General features: G+C 37.5%; 1 protein-coding gene across 1 annotated transcript in view; it reads right to left on the bottom strand.

The window, feature by feature from the left end:
• Window positions 1–26316, bottom strand: part of LOC124153186 — a 63069-nt gene that overhangs the window by 5125 nt on the left and 31628 nt on the right. Inside the window, exons 10-13 of the mRNA XM_046526287.1 lie at window positions 18134–18372; window positions 5000–5308; window positions 1868–2064; window positions 482–695 (exon numbers count right to left, since the gene is read on the bottom strand). Coding sequence (XP_046382243.1) covers window positions 482–695; window positions 1868–2064; window positions 5000–5308; window positions 18134–18372 — 959 coding nt within the window. The remainder of the gene's footprint in view (window positions 1–481; window positions 696–1867; window positions 2065–4999; window positions 5309–18133; window positions 18373–26316) is intronic.

Here is a 26316-nt window from a genome sequence, read left to right as displayed (position 1 = left end):
TGAAATTCTTCCGATACATTACGAGGAAAATGAATTCACATTTGCCTTGAGGGTGGATAAAAAGTCGCTACCCGAAATGTGGGCAGCATCAAAGACTCTCAACCGGTATAGAGCCCGTGAAGAGTTCATCACCAGAATTTCCTTTTCCCCGTAAATGCACCCGATAATTTTATTTACAGCTATTTCATTAGCCATATGTGATACAGGGGCGTGGAAAGTTTTTTATGCCACAGGACCCAATTTACCACAACAAGTGTTACATAACATTGTTATTCGAAGAGCGAATCGAGTTACAAGTGTGATCACTAGTAGTGGGACGAGACTTTTTTTTTAATTTCAATAATAAATATCTGAATTTGGAATTGTATCTTGCAATGGTATTAAGTTATTTTCCACCTCTTGAATCCATTCATGATTAGAAAATATTGTTTCGGGTTAGGTAAAAAACCCCATTTTGCTGTCTGGTTTGGTTTCAACTCACGCTGGAATATTTTCTTCTTGTCTTCATCTTGCGCGACGGCAGTTTTCTTGTCATCACTGGTTTCGTAAACTTTTCCGTTGTTCTTCAGCTGAATCAGCATGTCTATATAGTCACCCCTCTGAATTTTTTTGTCCTCCCGCTCCTTGACTACACTCCAAACTAGGTGACGGAAGAAATCTGCCACATCTTTCGCGACAAACACCGATCCGGCAATCTGAAATGACATTTATACATTCCGTACATTATAATACCGTATTCCGTATCGTAATCATACCTTATAATATATGCGTCAATGCGTCTTAGCCATTGAAATACGATATTTCGAAAGTATCGCTCTCCAATTCTTGTTGCATTTTACGAAGCTAGTTGTTAAACAGGCGAAATCATAGCGCGAATAATTATTATCCTTGTATAGAGCCCGAAAAAACATAATTTAGTTAATGATTGTGAAAACCTTCGTAAAAATTCAGTCCAAAATACATTTTTTGTGAAAAGCCGATCGACTTGGTAAATATAAGAATTAATTTATGGAGGCAGCTTTTGCGGTGAATAAGCAATTATTTTAATATATGAAATTAAATATTATACATTAGACATACGTAGTGGAACCTTGCAACACTACTTTTCATGTCTATAAATAAATAACTTTCAGTTGCTTTTTGCGAAATTTCACGTATTTACAGCAAAATACACTAACTAGCTGCAATTTATCCCTTTAATTCTGCAGTGTAATGTTTTTTTCCCAGGTGCTAGCATCAAAAAAGAATCAATGAGATAAATGGCCGCTATGATATGCTCCGATATGTTGCAAGTTTCGCCACTTGCTGACCAATAATTAACCGTTTCATGCAATGCATATGAAATAAAACGCGAGAAGCTGCTGGGAGATACTACTGCATGAGTAGGAAATTAATTTACATTTGTCAGAAAGAGTAAAATTTGAAAGTTGATTTTAAATTTGAAGCTCGATTTCTATCACAGCTTGGATTAGGTGCAGTATAACTACGTTGGACCAAATTAAACGAAATGTAAAGAAAGGGATGTCGAAACAATAACCGGATTACAGCCTTTCTTAGGTTATAGTTAATTACAGTTGTGGTAAATTCACGATAATTTATAACTACTCTAAGGAATCTTTAGTTAAAATTTTCTCTCTGAATCATTAGTTAAGGTTATTCTTAATTTGGGTTGGATAATATTGAGTAAATTCGTATTTTGTCAATTCGACATTATGACAAAATTTCACCGCGTGAAATCTTCGAACTTTCATTTTATAGCATTGTATCGCCCCGTCGAAACTTAAATATTTTTCTTTTATTGAAATGGCATATGGTTTTGAATAGAAACGGATGTGAGCAATTCCTTGCGTATATGTTATTTTCTCACCCTCACGAGGGATGAAAATTGTAAAATAATCATTGTGTCCATAGTGTGCCGGAACGTCCTCTCGAAAAGTTTGAGTGCCATGTTGAAGAATTTATTGCCAGGGTCCTCCAGTGCGTTGGCTTCGATGCCGAAGGCGCAGGAAGCAATCACGTCTATGGTGTACCGAGCAGCATGGAACTTCGCGTCTATCTTCGGATCTATTGGGCGAAAAAATTAAGTATTAGAATTTTCTTATGAATTTATAGTCATAAAATATGAGTTACCTTCTGAGAAAAACGAGTTATTTCAAAGGTTGATCGGAAAATATTCTAAGATATCTGTATCAGAATGAACACACGTTCCGTGTTCAAAGACAATGTAATGATTTTGCGATGGAATTGTTTTCCGAGAATATTTCTGATGATATAACATAATTTAAACATATTAAGATACATACACTTAAGCCGTCGTAACTGCTTCTCCTCTGATACTGCACATGCAATTCCCTCCGGCACGTAAGATTTTCAGAGAAATTACCTGTTAATTCCTAGTTTTTCCAGCCTTTATATCAACTCACCAACCTGTCTGTTTGTTTGTCTGTTTGTCTGGTACAAATCTTGTAACTCAAATTTGACTCACTTCCTGTGAAGCAAAAACGCTGAAATTTTGCACACTTCTTCATTTCCGATGACAATACATGAAAATATAACTTTTTCTCTCCAACCCCCCTTTAACCACCCCCCAGTCAACCTATAGCCCCCCAAAACATGTTTTTGATCTAAGAAGTTCCAAATGGTCGATTTTCGTGTTTTGCGACCACAGTAAAAGTTATCCACCATAAAATTTCCCATCTTTTGACACCCATAAAATCTCACCATATTCACCACAGCTCAACATATTTTATATTTATATATAGTGACTTTTTTAATACGTCACTTTTGGTTTTTCGGGGTCACTGAGTTTTTTTGCTTTGTGTCATATATAAACGTTGCTCATCCCCTGTAATCTAAATATAAAGGCTGGTTTAAAAAAAAATTTTTTTTATAAGAGCTTATTTTAGAATGACTTGTTATGCCCAAAACGTAAATTTTCGTTTCGTGGCATCAGATTTTCCACCGCAATGCTTCATACATATAAAGGAATACAATTGAGTGGAGTATTGAATAGCGGCTATTTAACCTAAGAAATTTGACTGATATAACAAAAACACCAGTTTAGGGTTGGTTCCGGATCTGAATAGTTAGCAGCTGCTAGTCTCTAACCATTAGACGTGATCTTTGGCATCACCCGTGTGTCACCAGCAGAATGTTATATCGCGATAGAAAATTTGTCAATTTAAATGGCTATGGAATGTACGTATATTTCAATGTTAATTTAAATAAAGGAATATTAAATAGCCAGACCATGTCTTAGTGGAGAAGCTTCTGAAATTATTACCCTCTTTTGTCATCAGCTTGGTTATTATCATTGCAGATGTTTTAGGTAACAGGGGTTGAACTGTGCGATGAGCCCGGGAAAGCCACTGTTGGCTTAACGTGGAACATCCTACTGGCTCTGCAGAAAGTCACATCTTTATCAACGATCTCTTCGCCTTAACTCAATTTATGTAAATGACGGCCGCTCTACGCTGCACACGGCATCAGATGAAAACATTGCGGGACCTCCCAGTATGGCCGTCGATCATGTATTTTTATTAGCAAAATTGCGCAAAATTTGAATATAAAAACAATGTATTATGAGTTACTTTAATTTCCATGTTGAGATCCAGCATATTATAAAACATAATGAAGTCCACACAAACGTAAGTTAAAATCAGATCATAACGCGGTTTTCGAGGGACGGAGTTATTATTCATGTTAGAGGTAACCCGCTTTACTATTGGAAAAATTTTGGGAAACTAAGGAACTACCTTTAAAGCTAAATTTTACCACAAGTTTGTTTACATAATACAATTTGAAAATGTTATTTTGTACTCAGGACCTAATTAGAGTTATGCCGAAATATCATTTAAATAGGACCTACGTTTCTCATTAAAATGGTTTGATTTCAATGGATTAGATTTTATTGAAAAAATGATGTTTATGTGTCATGACATATGTAATACAAGTATTTTTGATTGTAAACTTGTATTTCATACTACAAATTGTTTCAATTATGTCTGTAACTGTCCAGCTATTGATAGAGTGAATGAAATGAAATACTAAGCAGTAGTTTGGACAGTAATCTACACTTGGATAACCATTTACTTACTGTGAACAAATGACTCACCAGTGCCTTGTCCAAGTTTTACTACTCACGAAACAAATGTTTAATTCCTGGTTCAATAAAACATTTATCATGATCTTGTTCATTCCAAAATCTCTTATGGTATAATCTGCTGGGGCAGTGCATACATGAACACATTCAAGTGTGCACTCGTTTAGTAAAAAAAAAATAATTCTGGTAACACTGTCCAAAAATTCTTATGAAAACTCATTTACATTGTTTACGGCCCTAAAATTGTTGCCACTAAGGCATTTGTATTTATTCAAAGTTCTAAAACTTTTTATGCCACAAGTGGCAATATGCCAAGTGGATGTGATAAATACAAATATAATTTAAGGATTGAATCATGTGTAGTAAGAAACAGACCAAGGCTAGCATTACTTTAGATTTACAGTTTACTGCCCGCTAAAATTAAGAAAATTAAATCATCAAATAAAATGTTAATACTTGCCAAAGACTGCATTTTCTCAAAAGAAATAAATGAACATTTACTTTGATGTTGTTTCTTAAAACACTCATGTATTATTTATTGCATTATGATATTATTTTTATTACATACATTTTTATTATTAGATAGTGGCTCAATTCTGGTCCTATGACCTTGGAGACCACCTAAAACTCCATCTTTTTGTTATCTTTCATATATTGACCGGATATGAAACTTCAAACACTTATCAGTGGGAGGGGGAATTATCATTGCATTAGAGATCTCAATCATTACCCCCAAAAATATCAGGACAAGCCTCAACATATTTGAAAAGATGTTTAGGCCCAACTCAAATTTCCTACCTTTGAATGTCAGTATTACTCTACATTTATATACTGATTGGTGGGAGATGTAATTTTCCAGCTTCGATTTTGTTAACATATCCCTTCGTAGGCACTCACCTGACCCCTGGGCTATATCCTCGAGCACTGATGCTAGCTTTTGAGCCTTGGCCACGACGTGTGGGTACATCATCTTCATCTTTCCCGAAGAGAACGCAGGGCTGAGTCCGGTGCGTATGGTCTTCCATCTTGCTCCCCGCGCAAAGAAGATGGCTTTAGAAAGGTACGGGTCTTTCGTCGGGTGTGGATTCGCGATGTGGTGCTGGAAGTTGGTTATGGCAGTTCGGATGAGTATGTCTTTGATGAGATTCGGATCCATGACTAAAAGGGATGGCTGTAGGGCCATGTAGATACCAGCATAGGGCTTGTCTGGAAGAAATGCGAAGTAGGTAGCAATTTTATACCGGTGTATTATTTGGAAATAGTCAATATTATCTCCTATTACACCACATGTAATATATTACTATGCGCAGGTGACTGCAAAGATTTGAGACAAATCGATTCCCCTACAGACTGCTTTGCTCTTCAGAGGGATCTTGATACCAAAGACCAATGGTCTAAGATATGGTTTCTGAAAATTAAACCACCCAAGTGTACCATCCCGCCTTTCACCCTACGCAATTCCATCCTAATTCGTAATTACCGACTATCTGGACATCATAATCCTTCAGTCACCTCTCAGAAGGATTTAGGGGTTATTTTTTACTCTAAGCTGCTCTTTCGTGAGCATATTAAATCTATTTCCTCCCACGTTGTCTTTTATGGGTATGATGTATCGCTACAGTGAGTTGTCGGATGTAATTGCTATACGCACCTTCTTCTTTTCCTGTGTCTCTCCGAACCTAGAATACTGCAGGGCTATGTTCCGTTCGCCATGAAAAAAAATTTGACTTAGCCGGGATTCGAACCCGGATCTCCCGATTGCTGGGAGATCCGAACTTCATCCCTTGGTGTATTTAACTTTGCACCCGTGCGCGTGACTGCGTAGAAAGTCACTTGTTCCTGCAGTGCTTTGAAATTCGTCGTCGCAGATCAGCGACAAAATAAGGGTATTTCACCCCGACAGTGGCTTAGTAAGCAAGACCCTCGCCACATGTTCCACAGAGTGAACTTTTGACGTCAACATCTTGTTCGGTAAAACCCATCCCGAAGTTTGCTCTGACAAAATTGCTTGGTGGTGAAACTGGTTTACACGTCTGACCAGCAGTCGGTTGATCTGGGTTCGAATCCCGGCAACGTGAAATATTTTTTCATGGCGAATTTCATTCGTTGGTGTATTTAACTTTGCACCCGTGTGCGTGACTGTGTAGAAAGTCACTATTTCCTGCAGTGCTTTACATTAAGAAACTCTTTGTTCAGCTTAGTAGACTACTTACAGAACTAAGGGCAATCATGTGAAAACTGTCACAACCGTGCCCGGTCTCCCCTATATCAACACCAGAAGAGCTTATCCACATTCTTTCTGATGATGTTTTTCCAAGCGGTGCAATGACCACTTAAGACGGAGTTCGAGGTCATTAAACGAAACGCTCATCTCATTGAGGCAACATAGACAAGGTAGAAATGCTTACTGCGTATATTAGGCAGGATATTCTTAATTTGTAAACAAATAGAAAACAAGAAACCTGAGGATATTTCAATGAAATAAGTGATTTATATTTTTACAGACCAAGATGGCGTTAGGAAATCATATTCAAGTGTGACTGTGGTTAATTGACTAAGATAAAGATATTTTACAATTTAGTCATTAGAGGGTAAAATTCGTAATATAAATCCGTATGATAGTATCAGAGCGATTTCGGATAAAATCGCTTTTTTAGGAAAAATAAGCATCGGATGATAGATACCTTTAAATGAGTTAAGTATTTTTGGAATTGGCGTTTGTTGTGCATTACGATCATTACACAAATGGATAACAGAGCTTTTCAATTGATAGGTCAAATTCGAGCGTCAAATAGATAGCCTCGTGGAAGTAAATGATACATAGCCTATTGCGGGAGTATGTTTCTGGATAATTAAGAATTTTGGTAATGACCTTAAATCAGGTGGATGATAATGCTACTTAAAAATTTATGGCAGCTTTTTGTTGACTTCATGAGCTTAAAAGAGAGGCAGGCATTAGAAGACGTTTTAAAATTTTTAAAAGGACTGCATTCTTCAATTTTAGTGTTGGAGGATTTTTTTCTTATTATTTGCATTGTAATATTTCATAATTATTAGCTTGCAAATCATCTTTAGAATAACTACCTTGAGTGATTACGGAAGCATATTCTACGCTTCGCCCTATTTCAAATGTATAGCCTATTAGATGTGATACTACAGCTCCTACAAGCTGGGAATAATAAATGCAAAATACTTTTCCACGTATTCTTACATTGAAGCATTGTTCTCATTAATTCTCTCTGAAACCTGAATGCATTTATGATATCCTTACCGACAATATTTTGACAGCTTTCCCTTTCGGTCTGATACCTCTTCTACCTCCCTCGGGAACCTTCCCTGTGTGGGGTGCATTAGTACCGTCTTCACACGGTTAAAAGTAGAATTAAATCGTATGCTTTCTGTGGCGGCTCAGTTTATTGAAGTTAAAGCGTATTGATTGGGTTAACCTGTACAATACGAAAGCTATTAACCTCGCATATGTACGCTGCCGCTTAACAAATGGAAAAAGATTTCTCAACATATTATTTCTCGTTTAAATGATTGTGGCATTATTCCAACTTATAGTGTATGGAAAGCATACACTGATTGAATGATGTCCCAAGTTCATCAGAATAGAGCGCTATAATATGGACGACAGTAATCACTACAATATTTAGAATTTTAGTACTCCGTACACTTATATCGTTAACGTACTAATAAAAATGACCAAAAATACCCTGATTATTTCTCGTCTTCTTATTTAATTTTTCATGGTATTGTGAATGAAGTTTTTTCTGGACAAATTTACATTTCTATTAATTCGTTATCCCCGAAAATTAATTACCTATTTAATTTAGTGATCTAAAGACGAGGAAGCGTGAAATGCGTACTCCAGGAGTAATAGTCCATCGATTTAGGCAATAAAAAATAATACGAAACCACCCTGTTGTAAGTAATGAGAGGGATTAAAACGGTGCGTATTTGATAACGGAAAACCACCATAGTAAATCATGCGTTTTGTGGTCCCGTAACGAAGTAATAAGCTGTTTTCGTTTCAGTGCCAACATGGTTAGGGAAGACCGGGGTAATACCGTACGGCGGGGTAATACCATAATTTTAGATCCGCTAGAGTATGTAGTGAGCGCTGGGAAGCATTGCTGACTAGCAGAAGGAAATCGAAACCAATAAAGACAATCTGTGATCCTTTACATTTACGCACGTGAATGTGACGAAAGTTTTTCTCTTTTGTCAATTTCTCTTTTCTCAACAATTCTCACAATTTTAAAGACTAACTCGTACTGAGGTAAGGGAAACATGTTATTGTGACTAATTTTAACCAGAGGTTTTGAATGCTAGATGGGTTATTTTTTAATACCAAACACAAGTCCAATATTGTTCTTAATGTAGGATAGTGTTAAAAATTCTGCGTAATGTGATGTTCGGGCAATTACCAGTATGGGGCAATACCGTGCAAGGCGCAATGTCTACGTTATGCCCTGTGTTGAATGATAATGCCCCACATAGTATTATAACTTTTCTAAGCAACTTGAACGTTAAAATGCTTATGTGAATAATGAAAGATTTTTGAAAGCGTGAGAACAATCCTTTCAAGTACAGGCGAACTTCGATAGTCCGGACAAAAGACGGTCGGAACATGTCAATAATCCGAACGAACTTCATCCGTCGTATCGTCAGTGTGTCTGTACTAATTATGGATTTTCATATTTTGATGCTACAATGAAACATTTAATCGTAAATATTAGAGGATTATCTTTAATTTTAGTTTTATGTTGGCTCACTTTTATTACGACTAAGATAGGAGGTTGGTATTATTTTAATTTTAATGTAAGGCAATTTGCTATGTTTTACTTATTTAGATATGAAAAATAACTTTAAATTACATTTTCCATCTTTGTTCTCCCCCTTAAGTCTTTGCAAATTACGTTCATCATCACCAATTATGGGCAATACCTCGCAGAGCGGTATCACCCCAACTGGTGTACTGTATTGCCTCGGCACACGTAACAATGCCGTATTTGTGTAAGGGTTTGTAATGGTAAGGTGTAAAACTCAAAGTAATTTAAATTTTCCAAATATGAAGCAAATAATTGGTTGGAAATCGAATTTCATTCAAAATAATATGATTGCCTCTTTCGTTGAAGTTTTCAATTGAAAGATTTACAGTAAAAAAGCTTATGTGTACGCTATTATCCCGCTCTCCCCTATGCTTCAAGATGCACTCTAAAACACGATCCGAAGGAAACTTACTCTTCAAATGGTTATCATTTGAAGAGTATGGAAACATTTTTCTCCCGATTCAGCGAATCAGAAAGTAATTAAAAAAATAATTTGGGGAAAAACTGCACGTTGTTTCTCTCTCAGAAAAATCCTATCTTATGGAGAAGAGTCCCATACTGACATTGCAGCGTCCAGTTCAAATAACAAAAAAACACATAAAGCTTTCAGCAACGGCTGCGCAAGGGTGAGGGCCAGTCGATAATGAATTTTTATGTTTGGGGTCACGTCGGGTGCACAGCCTTGACAGTGCAGTCGAGCAAAGGTCGTTCCTGTGCAAGAAAATAAAGGTAATGGGAAGAGAAAACAGGTAGGGGCCTGATCTATTTTCGAAAGAGTGCGCTTCAGCATCTTCATACTTTCCACCATTAACACAATCAGCCCGAAGGTAAAAATTTAATTTTGCCATGTTCCGAAAACTTTTTTCTTCATTTTGAGAAGTGTTGCATTATATATAAAAAAGGGTCGAAATAAGTCGTTACGCGCATAAAGTTTTATGTAATTTAAGATTTTTTTTCCGTTATCTATAGATGACGCTCGGATCTGGCGAAGGGAAAAGACTGCGGCGCTGGCAGTAATTTTAGGTAAATCCCCCGCGGCAACTTTTTGATGTCTTGTTTTCAAACTATTTCATATTTTTTATTTCTAGAAGATTTTATTTGGCATTTTTTTATTTTCATAATTCTCTATTTTACCTTTTTATTGTTATATTTTGTGCATAACATGATTCATTTTACCGATCTCTCTTTGCGCGCGTCAAGTTAGGGTTGTCTTGGATGAGCGGTTTCTGATTTGTGATGCGGCTGATCGTGACATTTGCGTGCAAACGTTTATTTGAGAACGGAGAAATATAGTTAGTTATGAAAGCGTTCTCCATTTGTACCACATCCACACATTCTTAAGTCAGGACCTAATCCTTAAGTATCCCGAAACGCACTTGAGAACTTGGCTATGTATGTAAGACGTCGAAAATGTGTCTCTTCCTTGTGGAAAAAGGTCAATGAAATCTTCTCAAAAGACTCCGACCCAAGGACAGAATCACGGGCTGCATCTGGACTTGAAGAGAACGAGCATATTGTTTGCGAAGGAAGGGCAAGGCCATATAACCCCAGCTCCCATTCTCTCCACCAAAGGGCACTTCCTCTTACATTTAGGGATGAATAGCTGACGAAGTGCACCGCGGTAAGCAAATATAGCCAAATATTATTGAAATGTCCTCTCTAAAAAATAGCAGAAATGCTTCACGATATAGTTCCTCAATGATATTTCGTATATCGAAAAAGATAATTACTCGGTGCAAGTGAAGCAAGAAACAAAAATTCAGTCTAATATTTTACAGAATATTCAGTCACTATTTACTTATGTTATAACACAAGTTTATGGAATACTTATTTTCAATACGTGTACTACATAATTTACAACATCATGATTTATAAATTCAATGAACATATACAGGCCCGCCAACACGCACTTAGGAAAACGCAAACACAATTTACTTACCATCCGGCTCTGATTAGTTCAATGAATTATAGAGGTACACCTGCATTAAATGAATATACCAACTAATTTTTTTATTATTACGAGGGTTGCCCAGGAAGTAAGGCACCAAAATTTATTTCTCAGCCGACAACAATTTTGCGTTATTAAAATTTCTCGTATGCAATACCTAAAGTTTCATGGGGGGTATGCAAAATTTCTGACATTTTCTAAACATAGCTTAGCTGCGGGACCGATTCAAAATGGTTTTTTTTGTAAGTGGTGTACGCTGCAAGCAGCGCGCCGTCATTGAATTTCTCACTGTGGAGAATAATCACAAACGTTTGTGCAAAGTCTATGGAGCATCTGCTGTCAACAGTAGTACTAATAGTCGCTGGTCTCAGCAAACGAGGGAATTAGAAGGTGGTTCGGCGGTGCTACAAGATTTGCAGCAGTCGGGGAGATCATCCACGGTTGTCTCACCTGGCATTCTGTAGTGAGCTAATGTTGCCATCACCATTTCATCACCATGCCATTGATGCCAAACGGTGGAGCCATTAATTCTGAAGCATATGCCAGCGCATTAACTAACCTGAAGACGCGGTCCAGCGACTTCGGTGCCATACTAACCGAAAAGATGTCTTGGTTCAACACGATAACTATCCGCCCCTCACAACTTTGAGGATTGCAGAACGAATGGCAAATTAGGGTCGGAAAGAACAACCCCATATATCCTACAGCCCTGATCTGTCTCCCTCGGACTTCCACTTGTTTGGATAATTACAGGATGCTATTCGTGTAAGACAGTTTGAAGACGATAAGGGCGTGATTCACTTAGTAAATAAATGGTTCCGTGACCAGAAAAGGACTGTTACCAACATGGTATAAACGTTTTTGTTTCGCGCTCAAGGAAGGCCATAAACCTGGATGGAGGTTAAGTAAAATAGGGTATGTAGTAGAAACATCATTCTGTCGTGTGTGGAATTTTCAATATGTGCGATAAATAAATGTCGAAGAAAAAGGTATGGTGCATTACTTTTTGGGCAACCGTCGTGTATGACAACTTAAAAATTTACTTAAAACCTAATTTAAAAATCTTTATATGAAAATATAAATCATTTACAATACACATATTATTTAGAAGTTTTTTTGCGTAGGATATGAACAGAACCTCGTACACAAACTTAGACACGTAAATATTAATTTTAATCAGATTCTGTTCCGTCCAAAGAATCATCATCCGGATCCTATGTAGATGCTTATTAATTCTGGTAGGATACATACAAAATATTTATTGCCTCGGAAGATAAAACTTTTGTTGGCTTGGATCGCGTCAAATCTGACCTGAAATAATTGGGTCAGAATGTAACATCATTCTCACGAACAAGTCCTCCATAGTTTTTTTTCTTGAAAACTTTCGGGTAAAATCTTCTCTGAATTTCCTCAACAATTTGTTGCACACTTCCTATGCTCCTCTGACATTTGCGCGATTGGCCACAATGGATATTGTATGACATCTCTTCCGTGAACCAGTATTTTATGTACACTTGTTGACACAAAGAACCATGGATATAATTCAACAAAAAGCCATGATGTTTGGATGGCTTACTCCGAGTAGATATCTTTATTTACCATGTATCCAGGTGATAGAACTTGTAAAACAATGTAAAATCTCAGTATGAGCTCCTAATTGAGGCCTTATATATTGGCGGAAATATCTGAGTGCTCGAAGAAGCGGCGAGCAGTGTTGCCGTCATTGCTATATTGCGTCATCTCCGTGCACCTACATTGGCCGGTCAACTACTAAATTAAGCTCCTTTATTAATCATTCCTGTATCTTGTTCATACACTCCTCCACTAATTCCTTTGGATTTTAGTTGCGAATATGCCAGGTTTTAACTTCCATTCTCTAAGGCACTTGCAAGCAGCATTTGAAAAGTCGAATCCATCCATGCATCCGTGCTTAAACCTACTGGAGATTATAATATTTTAATGGACGAAATCATCAATATCGTTGAATTCCGCATAGGTGGCATTGTAGAGGTAACACCATTGTGTTGAAGTTGTGCCCGTGATAACATTAAATATCTTTCCGTCTACCTTTGCGTATCGTAGCTTTTAGGAAACATTGATTCTATTTTCATTACATTCTATATTCTATGTTACCAGTTGCCTCTCTTGATTGCGCCCGTTCTCAACTAAGCAACTATTATGTATCATAGCCCTAGCCCTGAAGATAATATAAGAATCACATCAAATCGTAGTCAAACAATTTTGCATTTCATTCTCAGACTTATACTCCAAGACATCATTTATTATTACGTAAAATAGAACTTTGAACCTTACAAAGTATACTTTTCAATTTTAGTTACATTTTCGGGTCTATCGCTTCGCGTGCCATTCTGGATACCTTGTCTTGAGTATTTGTTGCGCCAATTTTTTTTGCGAAAGAAATCTTATTACACTGATTTCACAGTAAGTGCCATGCCTACTGAATGCAACGTGTCAGCAAGCTGCGCGCTACAGGTTACTGACGTATTTCTTCAATAACTCTTGGTTAATATTTTTTCATAGCCGAGTTGTGGCTACAATAATACATATGTTCAAAGGCTGTGGGATTGTGACTTCCTATGTGAGCCAACAGGATATAACGACTCGTTTTCGTTGGAATGTATTTACCGAAGAGACATTAATTGTTCTTTAAAAATAATTTGTTTAATAAAAATCCCGAATGTTTTTTCCGAATTACCCTCTTTTGCGAATTTTGTTTGGCAATTTACGTTCTTTCAAAGTATATATTAATTATTTGAGCTATCAAAAGGGTCACTGTGCTTCCACATTTTTTAGATATGATCTTAAAATGCCAAGGTGGCAAGATGGACGCCGTGCGCAAATATCATCCACGGAAATCATTCAAGCGATTTCAACATACTTGAAATTTCATTCGAATGATCATTCGAATGCAGGTAATTTCCGTTTTACACGGTGAATGATGGTACTTCGCAAGATCATTCGAATGAAAATTCATCGGGTAAAACGGCCTTAACAATAAAATATGATTTCTGGAAAAGATATATATGTATATACCCTGTGATACTAAGAAAATTAGAAGTTTGAGTGGAAGAGACGGTATATGTGAAAGGGAAATGATGCTGGATGGCTCTAAAACCTGAGATTTTTCTCAAAAAAGATACTGCACTTCGTACGGTGTTCGCACTGGATAAGTGTATGGATCAATTAAGTAAAGTCCGGTAGAGATGCCCCTAAGGAAATGTCTTCATATCTATGACTGAGGTAATAGTAAGAATGTCGGACTTCACGATAAAATACAATATTTATTGATTATTAACAATATACCAACAAATTTTGATTAAAAAATATTAGCCCCAAAATATTTTAACTTTTCCATAAATATGCATTTGGCCATCTCTCCCAACTGTCCGGGTGAGACGCCCCACCTCCTCGGGAGAGATGCCCCACGCAGCTCAAGCTGAATGCAATCTTATTTAAACCTGTTTTATAATAACACATTCAAATTAACGTAAACTTATGGTATTAATATAACATTTAAATACATTTTGAATCAACGTTTGTAAAAGTATTGTTCAGAATTGCATGAATCCAGTGAGAATATTATTTAAATGTTGCACTGAAACTCGTATATGTACTAATGAATGACAACGATAGAAATAATATTTTACAGGAGCTTCTTACCTAATTTACAATTGTTTAAACATTGCTCGTCTTTTTTCCTCGATCAGTTTGGTTCCACGTTTATTTACAGAGATTTCCGTAAATTGTCCATGATTCGTGCAGTCAATGATCGCAATTGAACATTTGATCAAGTCTACTGTTAATTTTGTGGCAAAACAGTTATCCTCACATTCCCATCTGTTCTGGTCAATATCAATGATCAGTTTTTCCTTATTCTTTTCCAAATTTACTTTGTTTGAAACGTTTTATTTTTTACTCTTCGCACTTATCTTTCCTTATTTAACTTGTTCGCCGAACGTCAGTACTTTCGCAGTACGTATCAATTTTCTCGAATTTATTTCGAAGGTGAGTATGGTGATATTTGATTCAAGGATTTTGTAGGTGCCATTTTTGAATTCTGATGAACTTTTGACGACTTAAAAGTTGATTAAAGGCTTCTCTGGATGTCCCAGGCATTGAACTAGGGTCATGTACTCCGGACAGTTGCTTAGAGCTTTGGGTTTCTATCGCTATTATTCCATAACTTATGTCGAAGAAGTGTTAAGGTATTGTTGATAGGTCCATAGGAAATATGTCTATCTCCATGAAACCAGAACTTGGTGGGAGTCCATTCAGAGTCTGAAAATTCCTTTTCCGGCCTTTGAAAATTAATGCCGGAGGAAAAACTTGGTCTTCAGCGTTGCAGCACGCAATCACGGTGTTGTTTTTTCCTCTCTCCATAGATGTTAGAATCTGAACATCTTTTGCACTTTTTGTGGAAAAAATCTTCCGTAGGACGTTGTGTAGCCGACAACCACACTCATCCATGTTGTAGACTTTGGCCGGCCTGGTAAAGAAATCATTCTCCTGAAATAATTCTGAGAGTATTTTAGAAAAGTGACTGACGCTTTCTCTATTTATACCTTCACCTCTACCAGCTGACAACCCAGCCTAGCACTAATTTTTTCTTAAAAATGAATTAAGCCAGTCATAACCCGACATCTTCAGTTCTGCATTGAAGGACAAGCTTTTCAGCAAACTGATAGGCTATTGATATACTAGTCTCTCAATCAGGTGCAAACCCAGATTTTTCCAGGCGTTGATCATGACTGACAAGTCGCTTTTCCTGCTCCATGCCAAATGGACCTAAAGAAACTTTTGCTTGCATTACCCTCTTCCTGCATCGGCGAAGAGTCCAAAAGGGGACTAGATGTACCTCGCAGTCTCACTTATTCCGCTATCACCTGCTTTCAGCCTCGTGAGAGGTTCTTTAAATTGCTCTTCGGCATGATCTAAAGTGAAAATTAAAAAAAAAAAACAATCGATTGAATCACTCAAGTGAATAGTGAGCGATGATCGACATCACCTAAACGAATCGAACGACTTAGTCAATCACTAATGGAGATGGGATTTAAATATTACGCTGGTCAAAAGGAGGCAGTGCTGAGAATAGAGATGTGCCTGCTGCAACAAGTGATTGCCTTTAGAAGATGATGATGAATCTGTTGCGAATGGTTCTATCATTATTTATTTTGTAGCCAAGGAGGCCTTGCTGCTTTGTTTATGCTTTAGGCAATAAGTCATGGGCTAAGATTGTAAGGGGAATGGCATAAAAAGCTCTAATCAACTGATTCGATAATCGTGGAGATCGTCTCCATTCCCATCTCCACAAATCAGACTGTATCAAAGCAATTAAAAAATTAGGAGGCACTTTTCACTTTAGGACTCTTCTATTGACGTACTCACTAATATTACTTCTATCCAGTGGCGGATCCAGGATAAGGACAAGGGGGGGCTAAGTGGGTTGAAAATTCCAGCAGTAGTGGGGGTCGGAAAAACTAAAATTCTATCTAGTATAAATTGGATACCCAAGGGGGGGGGGCATGGCCATAGCCCCCCCCCTTGGGTATCCAATTTATCCCCCCCAAAGATCCCCTCGATAGATCAGCCACTACTTCTATCGTATTGGTTATAATTAATTGAAAACAATACAAGTAGGGCATCCATACCTTAAGATAGCACTGGGGCATCTATCCCGAGGAGAGGTGGGGCGTCTCTCCTTTCAGTACGGGAGAGTTGCCCTTACAGTCAACGGGCCAACGCATGGTCTAAGACGACTTGTCACTGCTTTTGGGCATTTGATAAACATGCTGCTACAAGTTTCAACCGTTAATTCAAAGTATTCAAACATTTTAACTGATGCCGACCAGAACCATTATGCTCTACCTTATAGCAGAGCGGAAATCTCACTTGAAATGATGTTCTAAAGTAGAGTAAAAAAAAAACAAATCACCGCGAAACTTTTGAGGCTTCATATTAGTTGTCCAGCTAATTGACGGACCCCACCAGCAGAGCAATCTGATCGTTTGTTTTTAAACTACCACGATCGGGGCATCTCACCCGGTGGGGCATCTCACCCGGACTTCCCTTATCAAATAGACGCTAATTGCTGAGTTTTTATAGGCTAGAAAATTAGGGGCAAGAAGGGAAGTTCTCGCTAGGTGCCGGTTAAGCGGAAATAAATTCATAACACGCTCCTCAAGACTGGCTCTCTTCCTGGAGCGTGGATAACAAAGGGTAAGAAATTTAAAAGAGAGATATTTTTACTAAAAGTGGAAATTGAAGCTTTCAGAGTGTTATCCTTAACTCGCGCAACCCGCTTAGCGCCCAATGATGGGAGGAATAGAACATGTGATAGGAGAAAGGAGCCTGAATAGGGTAATTTCCTTCATAAAATAAAACGGAAGACATTGATTGCGATTCGTTACCCATCATAAATGTCTTCATAATGTACAAATTATTTGGCTTTAGTTGTTTAGGGTTAAGTTAGATGAGTGTTAATGGTCAATTTTAACTTCATAATAAATAGACCGCAGAGTGGCGGACATGCGATGCCACTCCACGTGCCGTCACAGGGACCTATCTGCTATACGAGTGGTCAGGAGTTTTACATCGTCTGAGATTACCAATGCATGTGGCACAGGACTCAGGGAATCATCTCTTAATAATCACCTATTAAATTACCTAAGGTCGGAAAGTTTCCTTCATTTGATAGGGTCAAGCTTTAATCCTTATTAAAGTCAAGCGCTTTATGCTAGCAGGGTACTCTGCTACCTGCTAACGGCCTGCATCGCAGCGGAGCGCGACCATTGTCGTCACCTATAGTGAGGCCACCTTGATGCGAGGCTAGGAGCGCCGCGGCCAGAATGACGTCACACGGGCTTTTCCCAGCATTCATACTTAACCGTCCCGTTTTCGAACAATTGACATTTATCACTTTTCATTTGATGGCGAAAAATAGATGTCAATTAATAATCTAAAAGCTTGAAATATGTACTCTAGGAGTAATAATCTTTCGATGTAGGCAATAAAAAAGAAAATGGAAACCACTGCACCCCATTCCCTGTTGGTGTTTATTAATGCTTCCCCATCTACACGATTTTTATGATGTATTACGTATTATATACGCTGCTAGGTGCAATTCATGCTCTGCGCTACCGTTCTCCATCTCGTCTACTTAATACACACATGTCGTCAACTATTTCCAATTGTGCATCCCGCGGGCCTTCACAGTGCAGAAATCCTTACCTGAGAGCTTTCGGTAGATTTCGTGAATCACATTGCCAAAAGGTTTCCTTCCAAGGAAAGCGTCGTTGGCATTACCAAATGGGAGCTTAGGCGAGAGGTAGGGTATTCCTTTGCGTCTCCAATACGTTAGGCTCCAGAACGCAAACAGGATGAAGCTGGTCACAAGAATGGTTACAATAGAAACGGTGATTTGTAGCATGGTCCATCCTGCTACCGCCATGTCCGCCATGCAGAGATTCCTATGAAAGCAAGAAAATAGCCTTTGACGAAACTCCTATTAGAGTTGAAAGTTGATGGGATGTTGGTATGCACCATTGCACCAGTAACTGAAGATCGTGAGAAATTTAATTGATTTATTCGATTAAATCTGGTTAGCATGAAAATATTTTACTATCATGTTCAAAGACAGCTTGAGTATTCCCTAACACAGCATCTAAAAAATATCGTTCGACTGGATGACTTACGGTATAATAATAATGTTGCCTATATATATTTTTCTGATATGAGTGTACCTCTTCTTTCTAACATGAAAATCGTCGCAATGCGAAAGCGAAAACGCCACTGCTAGTTTCCATTGAGTACTTTATTATAATTACTGCAAGAGCTAGAAGATAGCGAGGAAATGAAGGCTCAATATCAATGTTTATGAAGTCTTTTGCTTCAGATTTTAGGCTCCTCAATTTTCCATTTCCGGTTGGTAGTGATCTAAAGAGCTAACACTATAGAAACAAATATTGAATCAAAAAAATAGGTTTCTTTCACGATTGTTCCCTTAGCCAATTGACATAAAAGAGAAAGTGGAATGAATTTCACATGAATGCAATATATTAGTATTGAATATTATTGCTATCATTTTTATTATTACATTCGTGCAACACCACATAAAGATACGGCCTTTCCCGGATATTTTTACTCTTGCACAACTTTGGTCCATTGGCTTGTGTCTTCTACTTTATTCCTATTCAAAGTTGTGGTATTTGGAAATGGGAGAAGTTAGGCGCCAAATAGCACGATTCATCAATATCCGCAGTACGAACACGTACGTACTAAAATGTTAATTATGAATTATTGGGTGAATTATTAAGGAAAATTAATCTCACCGGTAGGTGCAATCAGCGGCGCTCCAGCGTTTCTTTCAATGATCTCCTGCTTCTCGGGAGAGCGCAACGCACTTGAGGACAGGTCACTCCGACAGAACGCTCAACGTGTAATCTATCGTCCTCATCGGTCGGTTTCGCGAAGGGAAGTGGTGCGCGTGTATTCTACTCTGTTTTCCTGGACACACGAGGACAATACTGATTTAACCAATGACGACATTCAACCAAGGACGCGAGGGGTCTAGCAGAAAAAAATAGTGCCAATTGCATAATTCTCTGGCGTTTCATGCTCGTAGTAGATTGTGAACAGTTATCTCCGTGAGGAGATACAAATCTACGGAAATAAACAGCTGGGGTCATTTCAGTGACATGCGCTACGTGAACGGTGAATGGAAATTGCATGATGAATGGTCACTTAATAAAAACATACTCATCAGTGATTCATAAATATTTGAGTCATTATTAAATTATTTTTTTATATCTTGAGCTTGAGCTTGCCAGGAAAATGTAAATAAAAACTTGTTTGAAATTGAAATTCGGTTTGCTCTAATAGCTTTCATAGTATTAGGGATCTGTGAGTCTTCATGAATAAAATATATGTACTTCTGAAATGAGCAATAAAAATTGAATACGCCAAACCTTTCAAACCGCCTAACACCCATCATTTAGCTTATATAACTAATAACCTACTATAATGTAAATAAATTTTCTTGTTGATGTTATTTCTTTTGCTCAGTGAAAAACACCAGCTAGTTAGTTCACGGTTTTGAGTGCATTCACACCTTGCAGCAGTAAACCGTCATCTCCGCGACATGTTTACCTATATTTTATTGCTTACCTATCACAGGACAACTATTCAATAGATACTGAAGATAACTTTCATATCTTCAATAATCACCGTTTTCTTGGCATGATTGCCTCTTTCTCCATTTTATTTGAATTCCATATTCATATAATTACACGTTAACCATGTTAGGGTGCTCATGTATTTGATTTTTGCATGTTGAAGTTTGAACCACATGTAACACTTTGGGTGTCTGGTGTGAAATAGGAAAATATCGCGAAAAGGGGCAGAGAATCTGGGCCCAAGGGGAGTCCTCAGAGCGTTACGATACTCCCGGGCTGGGACCTAGTAGGGCAACTGATACGACCGCGCACCCCGGGAGCAGAGTGGAATGGGAAAGAAAAAGGATGAAGGCGCCGCCGCGATAGGAGGTAAACGACGCCTCCTCCTTGGTAGGGAAAGGGATGGAAGGGCGGGACATGGTATACCCTCGCCGCAATGGAAGCGACCAGGGCCCACTACTATCGAAACCATAATTTATTGTGCCTACGGTTTTGGAAGATTTTTCTATAAATAAGAAAAATCCATAGATCAAATCGTTGGATAAAATTACATGAATTGAGATATTATTATACCCTTCCATCGCTTATCCTTCAACGAGGTTGCACTTATTGACCTCTAGGCTCCCTTTACCCAACTCAACGCATAAAACTCACGGAACACGGTCCCTTAAAACGGATGGAAAAAAATGATCGTGAGATACAGGCTTTGGCATATTTTCTATTGAGATTTTCAAATTCATATGGAACCATTCGATGACACACTACTAACAGAAGAAGGCTTAATAATAAGTCGTAGTTCCTAAACTATGTAATAATCAAAAACATTTATTTTAAAGTTTGAGATTTAATAGGGAAATATAAAGGAAATAAAAAGTAAAATAATGATTTGTGAATCAATGTGAAAAAGACACCTAAAAATACTAAAATTGTCATCTACTGATAAGCCTACTATGGATGAAAGGAAAATGGATGTCTAAGAATTGAAGTGTAATTGAATGCATGTGAAATATGAAAGTAATTGAACATTGTATTAATAATAAATTAATGAAAGTATCCATTATAAATTTCCTTTTTATTGTAAATTTTAACTCCAAAGTGATAATAATCTTGCGATCATTTTCGTTGCCTTCAAACATAACGTGTCATTTTAGCACCTCACGCACTCACACCTGATATTATATTAAAACTAGGTCTATGGTGATGTTTGATCCTTTAATCGGTCAATCCTCAGATGATAACCCAAGTATTTCGGTTTCATATATGGGGGACGCCTTTGGGTTCCCAGGATGACTATTTGCTTGCGAAACACAGCGAGGAAAGAAAATTGAGTTGGAACAGAGATCCAAATGAAAAATACAGAGAATATGACGCCAAATTTCAATCAAATAATAGCAGCAAAGATGCTTCTTAGAAATAGTGATTGGTTTTTCCCTATCCTAAACATTAATTTAATTTAATTTTATTTGAAAAAGTTTATCCCCTGGTTTCTTTTATCTTCTCGTTGCATGGTGGCTCAGGGCAACCTTGGAATTGGTCGCCCTATTATAAATGTACGTAATTTACGGTGGCTAATTCGCCTGTATCGAAATTGCGAATCTCCTATATGGTTTCATTGGTTAAAAAGTCAACCAAAAACTTTCCTTGGTCTTTTCGAATATTAGTAGACGATGTTTTGCTTGACGCATTGACCGCTAATGAGGGTGATATATCACCGAGCATGTTAACTAGTTCGATCCCGTTGCCACGAGGCAAGGAAACAAGAGAAAATTTAGCTCCATGTGGTCTTTGGAGATAATCTCATAACTTAGGCAAATGTCTGAAGTTACATCTGATTAAAAAATGGGATCTTTGGTGTATTCTTTGGTGGTGTGGTGTATTCTTTGGTGTATAATGGTGTTTTCTAGTATGATAACCTACGGAGAAGGTTTTTTTCTGCTGCGAAGAGTCTGATTTGCTTGACAAATTTAAAGAGTCCACAGAGCTATGATTCGTAGATTTTGGAGCAAGTCAAATTTAAAAAGGAAAGGGTGAATGACAGTGGTGTGGAATAAGTTATCTCGTATGTTCGCTGTCTGTGAATTCCTTGAGATATCATTGCTTCGAAAAGTTCGACTAATTTTCCTGAATATCCGAATTTCTATACTTTAGTTCCTATTCAAGTACCATTCTCTCCCTCTGATACGAGCTTATTCATCCCAAATTTTAATGGTAAGTTGATTTCCTATTTATAAGATTCTGGTTGTAAGCATAGTCCCGAGCTCCGAATTTTTGTCTTTCGTTTTCTACCACTGAGTACTGTAAACATACGACAATTATGTATTTAAATGATCGTAGTTAGTAAAAGGTTATTTACCTGGAATGGTGAGAAATAGTCCGTGTAACGTCATTCTGGTTCCCGCCGTGCTACAGTGGTCCCAGTTGCGAATCTAGTGGGACAAAATTATTTTTCCCAAAAAACTTGGAGCTTTTGTCGTGAATACATTCAAAATTGCCAAATTATAGACAAAAACACAAAGTAACACTATCATTGGTTTTTCAAGGTGGTTTTTTTATGAAAACAAATTAAAATTTAATTTACAAAATAATTTCGTGTTACTCAACACTTAGAAGAATATGCAGAAAATCATTTAAAAATCGGTAGTAATGCGCTTTTCTTAATTCAATGAACTAATTACTTTAAAAATATACTCCAAAAAACAGGATTTACACAAAATCGTTTTTCAAAGAATGTGAACTGCGGAATGATACTCAGCTTCATTATTATTACTCTCCCAACTCCCTTCATTTCCGAAATTTACCGACTCCACATCCTCCATCTCTTTAACATTACTTATGTCATTAGGAACAGGTAATATTGGTTCCCTGAGAAGCTGTCGGACATCCATCGAGAGGGAATAACAGTGCTTTGGGTGCAACGAACTAATAATGGAAACATAAGGATCAGATGCGACTAATAGTAGGTCAAAAACATCTCTCAATGTGTCCTTTATTGACTATTTTAGCGCGTGATTTTCTTTGAATTTCCGAATATACTTGGTTCTTGGGCCTCTTCGGAAAGCATTCCAATGAGAACTAATGCAATGCAATGGGGGCAATCAATCACTTTTGTCTCATGAATTTGATTTCATGTTCCGTGAAAAGCATATAATACCATGAGTATGACGCATGTATATTTTTTCTGTTTTTTTTTAGCATACTTGTCAAATTCACTTGTACTTATGGAGAAACCACAGGAAAGTGCGCTAAGAATTGTTCCAAACCATTAAAATAATTCTACCTCCACTCCAGTAATGCCTGATGAGATGTCAGGATTCTTTTAACGTCAAAATTCTGATACTATGTACAATTTCTTCTCGTTTACTTCGATGACCAAGGGCATCAGTGGAGAGATCTGCGCCTCTATGTTTTGCACTTCTTTCACAGTTATCTCCTAACTTTCATCTTTTAGAAATAATTTAATGGGTCTACAATACCTGATCGAAGATGGCATGATATTCTGCCATAAGATGTTGTTTTTATCATTTGATTTTAGCTGAAGAGGCAACATAGATATGGAAAACATATAGGAATCGTCCGCTGGACCTGATTCCTTCCGAAATACAAATCTTTGCTTATATTGCTTGTGCCCACTACTCCCATCTTAACCCCACTTAAATATCATCGTTAGTTTGAATTCATGACCAGACCGGAGGAAAGCGGCGACAACATCTTTCTGAGCCAAAATAGAGTTAATCACTAGAGCCAGTAATATGATCTCGGCCGAAGTATCAGCAATGATCAGTTCTTGTGATGGGGGCTAGTTTGAGTTCAAATTTATTTTGTAAGAGGGATAAATATCGCACCGTCTCTGGTTGGCCTCTCTTCTGGTATTTACGTACTGTTGCATAGTAGGTTTTTTCCATGGAAAAGGACAAAGCTTCTAATGATGAATATGGTATTGGAATCGAAGGTGAAGACAATTAAGCCTTCTTATAGTTAATAATAAAATCAACAGATTTAGGCGTTACTTGGTGGAACGATGAGATATTCATGGTTAAATAAAAAAAAAATAAAAAAAACACAGTACTATTCCACAACTTATATTTTTGCAGTCTACTAGTTTCAACGTTACAACGTCATTGTTATAACGTTGAAACTAGTAGACTGCAAAAATATAAGTTGTGGAATAGTACTGTGTTTTTTATTTAACCATGAAAATCTTCTTATAGTTGGTAGCTCTCTTTGGTATGTTTTCAGTTATGTCTTTATTGCAGCCGCGTCTTTTTACCCAGAGCTTGGTAAATCGAGGTCGTCCGAGGAAATGCCCCCAGGCCCGCGCCTCAACGGCTCTCGTTTGTTAACTTCATGAAGCAAAAAGGGCATTACTGTCTAAAAGCGCAAGTAGGCGCAAAATGTGATAAAACTATCTAATACTATAAGGGCGTTTCCACATGTATTTGAAGGTTTCACAATCCTACCTTGACATATATTTTTTATAAGTCAATTTAAACAATTGAAGTCGATAATAAAACGAGGTTTTAAAGACTGAGACATTGCCATTTGAAATATAGTATTTGAAAGCAATTATATTTGAAGAAAAATCACTCAAAATAATGCTATATACCGATGGCTATAAGATCCCGTTAGAAATTGTCGTTCCTTGCGTTATTACTATCTAGCAGGTACGTGTTAATGCTAGCGAGTGAGGCACCGTCTGGGTGTAGGCGGAGGGTAGGCAATCTCAACGCGAGTCTTCGCAGCTGCATAATATTGTTATAACTTATATAAACGTTGTACAACTTACCAACCATGATGAAAAATTTAATTGCGGATATCGCTACACTTACGGCGACTTTATTTTTTTTAAAGTTGCAAAACTGACTTTTGTCCCGCTAGATTAGCGATTGGGTCCACTGTGCGATGGAGCGATTTTGACCAAATTGGGTATGCGGTTTTAGTTAATGAATAACCGGATACATTTTTTTTCAGGTTGATTTTTAAGAGGGTTTTTTAAGGAAGTGGTCCACACTGTGCCGTTCCCGCTGTCGCCTTATGAGGTGACCTTGGGGCGAGGCTTGAGCGCTGATACGACGCAGGCTGCTAGCAGGTAGCTGAGTACCCTGCTAGCTGGTAGCGCTTGGCTTAAATAAGGATTATTATTCTCCTATCAAACGAAGGAAACTTTCCAAACTTAAGTATTTTTAATGTGTGATTATTAAGAGATGTTTCCCTGAGCTCTGTGCCTCATGCATGCATTAGTAATCTCAGACGATGTAAAACTCCTATCTACTCGTATAGAAACTAGGTCCCTGTGACGTCACGTGGAGCGGAATCGCATTGGCACCAATCTGGCCTTTTTCAAATGGGGTTAAATTGACCGTTGCCATTCCTCTAAAGGAATACACTAATGGTGGGTAAGGAATCGCAATCAATGCATTTCTGTTTCTTTGATGGAGGAAACTACCCTATTGGGTTTATATTTTAAATTTCTAGACCAAGAAAGAAGTTCATTAATGCTATGGAAGTTTCTGTCGTGTTGACTTGTCCGGATTATTTCATCTTCCCGTAACCGCTATTCGAAAATTAAATATCGTATTTCGAATAACATATAAGATTTCACCTTCAGTGGATTTTACATAACGCTCTAGTTTAAAATGAAACCAAAGTAAGTAAGTATTATCACTTTACATTTATTCATACATTTTCGATTCAAGACTTAGTTCTGTGGGCATAATTGACTTGACTTATGCTAACAATACTTTTGGGGCAGTTTTCCTAGTATACTACGATAATTTCTCCATCACTGTCGGTATCCAAATCTGGTCTTCACGTAGATAGTCATTTCCCTTCCTGTAGACTTATGGGATGTCTCGAAGGATTTCAACCCTAATACGGAAATCTAGAGCTGTGTTTATCTAAGAGGCCATGATATCCCGTGCGTTAGCTTGAAGAAAAAAAGGCTTGATGATGGAGTCATGTTAACAAAAACCCATGTACTAGGGGAGTTTATCAAGTGAATAAAGCTGGTAATGGAGAAACAGAAATATCAATTACTCTTCTTACAGGTTCTAGAAAGACCTTAGAATTCGTGTTGTCGAAATATTGTTTGTCTTCACTATTCTCTATTATCAGTATTAGTTCACTTGAAGAAATTATTTCTTCTTTCCGCTATTTGATGATTAAATATCGCATTTCATATGAGGGGTTGAGAAGCCAAGGGGTTCAAGTGATTCTTTTCTCAACTGAGTTAGGTAAAGTTAA

Source organism: Ischnura elegans, chromosome 2, assembly GCF_921293095.1.
Source record: "Ischnura elegans chromosome 2, ioIscEleg1.1, whole genome shotgun sequence".
Lineage (NCBI taxonomy): Eukaryota > Metazoa > Arthropoda > Insecta > Odonata > Coenagrionidae > Ischnura > Ischnura elegans.
Note: the sequence above shows the minus strand (reverse complement) of the source record. Positions and strands in the feature narration are given on the sequence as shown.